This window comes from Rhinoraja longicauda, unplaced genomic scaffold (genome assembly GCF_053455715.1).
Source record: "Rhinoraja longicauda isolate Sanriku21f unplaced genomic scaffold, sRhiLon1.1 Scf001594, whole genome shotgun sequence".
In the NCBI taxonomy this organism is placed as follows: Eukaryota; Metazoa; Chordata; class Chondrichthyes; order Rajiformes; family Arhynchobatidae; genus Rhinoraja; species Rhinoraja longicauda.
This window is the reverse complement of record NW_027602809.1, coordinates 10,925-18,796: the sequence shown is the minus strand read 5'-3', so window position 1 is coordinate 18,796 and position 7,872 is coordinate 10,925. Positions and strand designations below refer to the sequence as shown.

Sequence of the window (7,872 nt, the reverse complement as noted above, 5' to 3'; positions counted from 1 at the left end):
ATGGTCACAGGGAGAGCGTACAAACTCCACACAGACAATGCCTGTAGACAGGATGGATCCTGGGACTGGCACTGTAAGGCAGCAACTCTACCGCTACGCCACCGTGCTGCACCGGGAGGTTCCTCACCTTGTCTCCTCTTCCCTTTCTTCCCGCCAGGAGCCAGCTGCTGCAGATCCTGCACAGTATGTGTTACGCGACGTCCACTGAGGACTACGACCTGCTGTACCGCCAGCTGCTGGACTCCAACGCGGAGAGCGCCGTCGACTACTTCCACAAGATGTGGCACGGGTCCCGCCGCCAGTGGGTGGAGGGCTTCAAGCACGAGAACGAGAGCTACCTCACCAGCACCCTCCAGCGGGTGCAGGTGATGAGCCAGAGGTTGGCGGCGGTCGTCGAGGACTTCTCCGACGTGACCTCCTTCACCCGGGACCTCCTGAAGGCCGTGGACACGGTGCGGGCCGAGTGCGACCAGCGGGTGTTGCAGAGTGAGCCCCCCGCAGGGCCAGAGGACAACTCCGCGGAGTCTTCCTACCGGGCGCTGCTCACCGACTTCGCCTTCCGCCGGGTGCGGACGGAGCTGCAGGAAGCGGAGTCGGTCTCCTTTCTCAGCGTGGAGGCCGAGAGGGCCTGGCCCGTGTGCCGGCGCCGGGCCCTGGTGACGGACCAGGCCAGCTGCCAGTGTGCCTTCCGCACCTCCATGAGGCTCCCCTGCCGGCACGTCCTGGCTCTCCGGCGGCTGCTGGGCTCCGACCTCTTTGAGCCCTCGCTCTGCGCCGCTCGCTGGACGCAGGAGCACTTCCTCGGCGGTCAGCTCCCGCCCGCGTCGCCGAGGGAGCGGGCCAAGGTGCAGCAGGAGCGATACCGCCAGGCCCTCAAGGTAGCTCGCAAACTCTCCTCCCTCGCCGCCCGGTGTCCGGCCGAAGACTTTGGCAGGTGCCTGGCGGTCATGACGGCCGTCACCGACATCTGGGCCAGAGGTGGCCAGGTGCAAGTCACCGAAACCAATGGTTTGTAGCGACGCAGTCTCAGAGAGAGTGAAGCAACGACACACAAAACATGGAGCAGCACAGCACAAGGACAGGCCCTTCAGCACACAATGAACATGATGACAAGACCATCCCTTATCTACCTGCATATCATCCATATCTCCCCATTCCTTGCATATCCATGTGCCTATCTACTGCCTCGTAAACTCCATTATCACATCTACCTCTACCGCAACATATGGTTCATAAGATCATAAGAGACAGGAGTAGGATTAGGCAATTTGGCCCATCAAGTCTACTCCGCCATTCAATCATGGCTGATTCATCTCTCCCTCACCCCATTCTCCTGCCTTCTCCCCATAACAGAGAAACATAGAAAATTAGTGCAAGAGCAGACCATTTGGCCCTTTGAGCCTGTACGCACCGCCATTCAATGTGATCATGGTTGATCATCCACAATCTCCCCCATTCCTGCCTTCTCCCCATATCCCTTGATTCCGCTAGCCCTAAGAGCCGTATCTGACTCTCTTTTCAATGCATCCAGTGAATCGGCCTCCACTGCCTTCTGAGGCAGAGAATTCCACAAACTCACAACTCTGTGTGAAAAGTTTTTCGTCATCTCAGTTCTAAATGGCCTAGCTCTTATTCTAAAACTGTGGCATCTAGCTAGCCGAATCTCTTAATAATCTTATGTTTCTATAAGATCAGCTCTGATCCTTCTAAATTCCAGTGAATACAAGCCCAGTCGTTCCATTTTTTCATCATTTGACAGTCCCGCCATCCTGGGAATTAACCTCGTGAACCTACGCTGCTCTCCCTCAATAGCAAGAATGTCCTTCCTCAAATTGGGAGACCAAAACGGCACACAATATCCAGGTATGGCCTCACCCGGGCCCTGTACAACTGCAGAAGGGCCTCTTTACTCAAATCCTTTTGTTATGAAGGCCAACATGCCATTAGCTTTCTTCACTGCCTGCTGTACCTGCATGCTTACTTTCAGTGACTGATGTACAAGGAAACCCACATCTCGTTGCACATCCCTTTTTCCCAATCTGACACCCTTCAGATTATAATCTGCCTTGTTCTTGCCACCAAAGTGGATAACCTCACATTTATCCACATTATACTGCATCTGCCATACATTGCTCACTCACCCAACCTACCCAAGTCACCCTACATCCCCATAGCCTCCTCTTCACAGTTCACTCTGCCACCCAGCTTTATGTCATCTGTAAATTTGCTTATGTTACTTTTAATTCCTTCATCTAAATCATTAATATATATTGTAAATAGCTGCAGTCACAGGACCAAGCCTTGCGACACCCCACTAGTCACTGCCATTCTGAAAAGAACCCGTTAATTCCTATCCTTTGTTTCCTGTCTACCTACCAATTTTCGATCCATGTCAATATCCTACCCCCCAATACCATGTGCTCTAATTTTGCCCACTAATTTCCTGTGTGGGACCTTATCAAAGGCTTTCTGAAAGTCCAAATACACTACATTTACTGGCTTTACTTTACTGGATTTACTTTATCCATTTTACTTGTTACATCCTCAAAAAATCCAGAAGATTAGTCAAACAAGATTTCCCCTTCATAAATCCATGCTGACTTGGACCGATCCTGTTACTGCTTTCCAAATGCACCGTTACTACATCTTTAATAATTGACTCCAGCAACTTCCCCACCACCGATGCCAGGCTAACTGGTCTAAAATCCCCTGCTTTCTCTCTCTATTAAAAAGTGGGATAACATCAGCTACCTTCCAATCCACACGAACTGATCCAGAATAAATAGAACATTGTAAAATGATCACCAATGCATCCACGATTTCTAGAGCCACCTCCTTGACTACCCTGGGATGCAGACCAGACCCTGGGGATTTATCAGCCTTCAGTCCCATCAGTCTTCCTAACACAATTTCCTGACTGAATGTGAATTTCCTTCAGTTTCTCCGTCACCCTCGATCCTCTGTACCCTAGTACTTCTGGGAGATTATTTGTGTCTTTCTTAGTGAATAAAGAACCAACGTGCCTTTTCAACTCGTCTGCCATTTTCTTGCTCCCCATAATAAATTCACCTGTTTCTGTCTTTAAGGGACCCACATTTGTCTTCACTAATCTCTTCCTCTTCACATACCTAAAGATGCTTTTACTATCCTCCTTTATATTCTTGGCCAGCTTACCTTCGTACTTTATCTTTTCTCCCAATATTGCCTTTTTAGTTACCTTCTGTTCTTTAAAAGTTACCCAATCCTCTGGCTTCCCACTCATCTTTGCTATGTTATAAGTCTTCTCTTTTATTTTTATACTGTCCTTGACTTCCCTTGTCAGACCCGGTTGCCTCTTATTCCCCTTAGAATCTTTCTTCCTTTTTGGAATGAAATGATCCTGCATCTTCTGGATTATTCCCAGAAATTCCTGCCATTGCTGTTCCACCGTCATCCCTGCTAGGGACCCTTTCCAGTCAACTTTGGCCAGCTCCTCCCTTATGCCTTCAATGTCCCCTTTGTTCAACTGCAACACTGACACTTCTGATTTTACCCTCTCAAATTGCAGACTATGGTCACTACCTCCTAATGGTTCCTTTATCTTGAGTTACCTTATGAAATCCGGTACATTACACAACACTAAATCCAGAATTGCCTTCTCCCTGGTAGGCTCCAGTTCAAGCTGCTCTAAGAATCCTTCTCGGAGGCACACTACAAACTCCCTTTCTTAGGGTCCAGTACCAACCTGACTTTCACAGTCTACCTGCATTTTGAAATCTCCCATAACCTCTGACACCCACACTAATCAAGAATCTATCTATCTCTGCCTTAAATATATTCACTGCTTTGCCTCCACAGCCTTCTGTGGCCAAGAATTCCACAGATTCACCACCCTTGCATAGTCCTGGCACTCAGTACCTTCCGTGTAAAGTGACAACGAGAAAAACAACTTGCCTCGCACATCTCCTTGAAACTTTGCCCCTCTCACCATTTTATCTATCAGAAGATTACCTTTCCACTGATAGACAGGCCCTCTGATACTTATTGACCAAAGATAGACACAAAATGCTGGAGTAACTCAGTGGGACTTACCGAGCCCTCTATCATGATTTATTACTGAATGTTTCCTCAAATATTGTTTTACCGTTTTGCACCATGTGCACTCTGGACACATTACTGTGTGCGTCCCCCAATAATTTATTACTGTCTGTTTCCCTCTCGGCTGTGCCCCCTCCAACGCCACTTACTAGTTGTGTTCCTTTGTTTTCAGTGACTGGTGCAACAGAGCAAGAATCGTCGTCTCCAGCCACCGAGGCAAGTTGAAGATGTGCGTAAGAACTGATTTCAGATCTGACTGACCGACAGACAGTGAGAGCCGCTTACAGTCACAGTGATTCACCGCGATCCCAGGAATCAGGATCTGAAGTTGCTTTCTCTTCATACCCTCGTGTGTTACGCTTGCGTGTTTGAGTATGTGTGTGTGTGTGTGTGTGCACAGGTGCACCCAATGAACACTGCCATATATCGATCACCATTGATAGTGAGCTGCCAGTCCTGTGTGTGTATGGATGCATCCAACATACGTGTGTGACTGCGTGTGCCCATGTGTATATATAGTCAGCCCTGCGTGCATTTTGCATGTGCGTGCACATGTATGTGTATGTTACGTGTGTATACAGATGTATCCAATGAACACTGCCATACACCGATCACCATTGATAGTGAACTGTCGGTCGGCCCTGTGTGCGTTATGCATTTGTGTGTATGTACGCGCGTGAGTGTGAGTGAACTTGTGTGTGTGCAGGCGTGTGCACGTGTATGTGTCGGCTCTGTGTGTGTTACACGTGTCGGCCTCTGAATGAGCTTTGAAGCTGAATTAGTTTGCGGTCTGTCGCGGTCGATGAATTTCAACATCTTTTTCCTGGAAGTGATTTTAATGGTTTTCTTCAAAGGGACCTGAATCGGGTTCTGACATTCCGTGGGATCATGACATCCATTCAGTTGGAATTTTAAGCAGCAAACAGGAGCCAAGTTTGGATAACTGAGTACAGCTCTGTCTTCTCTGCGGGAGCACTAACTGAGATCGGCTGATTCCTTGCAGGCTGGGAACAAGACCTATGTGTTCGCTGGTCAGTCTGACTATGCACAACCTCTTGTCTTCCCTGCGGAGACACAGAGACCTGGGAATGTCCAGGAAACAAATAGGAAATGTTGGAAATACACAGTGGCTGTGAAAGATTTCTGTCAAGGGAAAAGGTGGTGACACTTAACATGTGTTTTATACTTTCGTCAACTCAGCAGATTTGTTTTGATTGGGATCAACATTTTCTAAAGTTTACTATAAAAACCGAGTCTAGTTGGATGTTGGGTCACTTCTCAGTCATGTGATGGAGCTTTCAATCCTGTCCCTCTCTCCACACCTTGAGCCTAGATCTCAATCAGATTAAGCATCTGTGGGATGTGCTGGATCGACAAGTCCGATTCATGGCGGCTCCACCTCGCAACTTACAGGACTTGAAGGATCTGTTGCTAAAGGTTTGGTGCTAGATACCACAGGCCAGCCACCTTCATGGGTCGGTACTGTTTTGGCGGCACACAGAGGACCAACAGCATATTAGGCAGGTGGTCACAATGTTTTGGCTGATCAGTGTATCTTGTCGCTATCTTCTGTCGTTTGCATAGAAAATAGGTGCAGGAATAGGCCATTTGGCCCTTCGAGCCTGCACCACCATTCAATATGATCATGGCTGATCATCCAACTCAGTATCCCATACCTGCCTTCTCTTCATACCCCCTGATCCCTTTAGCCACAAGGGCCACATTTAACTCCCTCTTAAATATAGCCAATGAACTGGCCTCAACTACCTTAAAAACTCTCATAACTCCAAGGTCCTATTTAGCACAATTACCTCTGTCATATGTCCCACCCCCAGTACCAGCTTAGTTGGGTCCCCTGCTAACTGCGAAGAATTCGCTAAATATTTCACCAGCAAATTGAGAACATTAGAATGAACATTTCCCCTCCCATCCGTGAGCTAGCTGTCTCACTAGTCTGTTCATCTAAATTGGACTGTTTCCAACCCGTCACTCTATCCTCCTTTGCAAAGCTTGTCTCCGCTATGAAACCTGCAACCTGCCCCCTTGATCCTGCCCCCACTGCCCTTCTGAAGGATGTTATTGCAATAGCCGGTCCCAGCATCCTCTCTATTATCAACAGTTCTCTGGCCACTGGCACTGTTCCAACCTGTTTCAAGCACGCGGTGGTCCAGCCCCTACTGAAAAAACCTAACCGAGACCCCTAGCAACTACAGACCCATTTTCAAACTGCCATTCCTGTCAAAAGTCCTTGAAAAGGCAATTCTAAACCAATTAGTGCCCTACCTACACCAAAACACCATCCTGGAAAGTTTCCAGTCAGGTTTCAGAGCCCACCACAGCACAGAGTCTGCCTTGTTGAAGGTACACAACGACCAATCTTCCCTGTCCCGCCTGCAACTGGCAGCGAGACTCCTGACGGGTACCCGTAAAAGGGACCACATCACCCCGATTCTGGCCTCTCTCCACTGGCTCCCTGTACGGTACAGAATCAATTTCAAGCTCCTATTCACGTATATAGCCCTAAATGGACATCCCCCCCCCCCACATCAAAAATCTTCTAACCCACCTCTCTAACTCCAGGTCCCTCAGGTCGGCCGACTTGGGGCTACTCACTATCCCGCGGTCTAGGCTTAAGCTCAGGGGTGACCGCGCTTTTGCGGTTGCAGCTCCTAGACTGGAACAGCATCCCTCTCCCCATCAGAACTGCCCCCTCCATCGACTCCTTTAAGTCCAGGCTCAAAACCTATTTCTACTCCCTAGCGTTTGAGGCTCATTGAGGAGGCGCTGTGAACTGTTCTGTATGTGCTGTTAGGTTTGCGTGCTACTGTATGTTTCATTTTTTCCTTAGTACCTAATCAGATGTACAGCACTTTGGTCAACGTGGGTTGTTTTTAAATGTGCTATACAAATAAAATTGACTTGACTTGACCTTCTGTGGCAGAGAATTCCACAGATTCACCACTGTGTGAAAAAAACTTTCTCATCTCGGTCCTAAAAGACTTCCACCCTTATCCTTAAACTGTGACCCCTTGTTCTAGACTTCCCCAACATCGGGAACAATCTTCCTGCATCTAGCCTGTCCAACCCCTTAAGAATTTTGTACGTTTCTATAAGATCCCCCCTCAATCTTCTAAATTCCAGCGAGTACAAGCCGAGCCTATCCAGTCTTTCTTCATATGAAAGTCCTGCCATCCCAGGAATCAATCTGGTGAACCTTCTCTGTACTCCCTCTATGGCAAGAATGTCTTTCCTCAGATTAGGAGACCAAAACTGTATGCAATACTCCAGGTGTGGTCTCATCAATGCCCTGTACAACTGCAGCAGAACCTCCCTGCTCCTATACTCAAATCCCCTCGCTATGAATGCCAACGTACCATTCGCTTTCTTCACTGCCTGTTGCACCTGCATGCCTACTTTCAATGACTGATGTACCAGGACACCCAGGTCTCGTTGCATCTCCCCTTCTCCTAATCGGCCAATTTTCAGATAATAGTCTGCTTTCCTGTTCTTGCCACCAAAGAGGATAACCTCACATTTATCCACATTATACTGCATCTGCCATGCATTTGCCCTCTCACCTAACCTATCCAAGTCACGTTGCAGCCTCCTAGCATCCTCCTCACAGCTAACACTGCCCCCCAGCTTCGTGTCATCCGCAAACTTGGAGATGTTGCATTCAATTCCCTCGTCCAAATCATTAATATATATTGTAAATAGCTGGGGTCCCAGCACTGAGCCTTGCGGTACCCCACTAGTCACTGCCTGCCATTCTGAAAAGGACCCGTTTATTCCTAC

At 48.3% G+C, this 7,872-nt stretch overlaps 1 protein-coding gene across 1 annotated transcript; it reads left to right on the top strand.

Moving 5' to 3' along the window:
* The first annotated feature begins 267 nt into the window (after positions 1-267).
* On the top strand, positions 268-6,956 carry LOC144591728 (uncharacterized). Its single transcript, XM_078395759.1, has 2 exons — positions 268-1,008; positions 4,250-6,956. Exons 1-2 carry the CDS (start codon positions 279-281, stop codon positions 4,300-4,302), a joined length of 783 nt encoding a protein of 260 aa, XP_078251885.1. The 5' UTR covers positions 268-278; the 3' UTR covers positions 4,303-6,956.
* Positions 6,957-7,872: the final 916 nt, after the last annotated feature.

Excerpts from the sequence above, each read along its gene's own strand:
- LOC144591728 (XM_078395759.1), top strand. The coding sequence starts at position 279 with ATGTGGCACGGGTCCCGCCGCCAGTGGGTGGAGGGCTTCAAGCACGAG. Across the intron at positions 1,009-4,249 it reads GCAAGTCACCGAAACCAATG|TGACTGGTGCAACAGAGCAA; the intron begins GTTTGTAGCGAC and ends CTTTGTTTTCAG.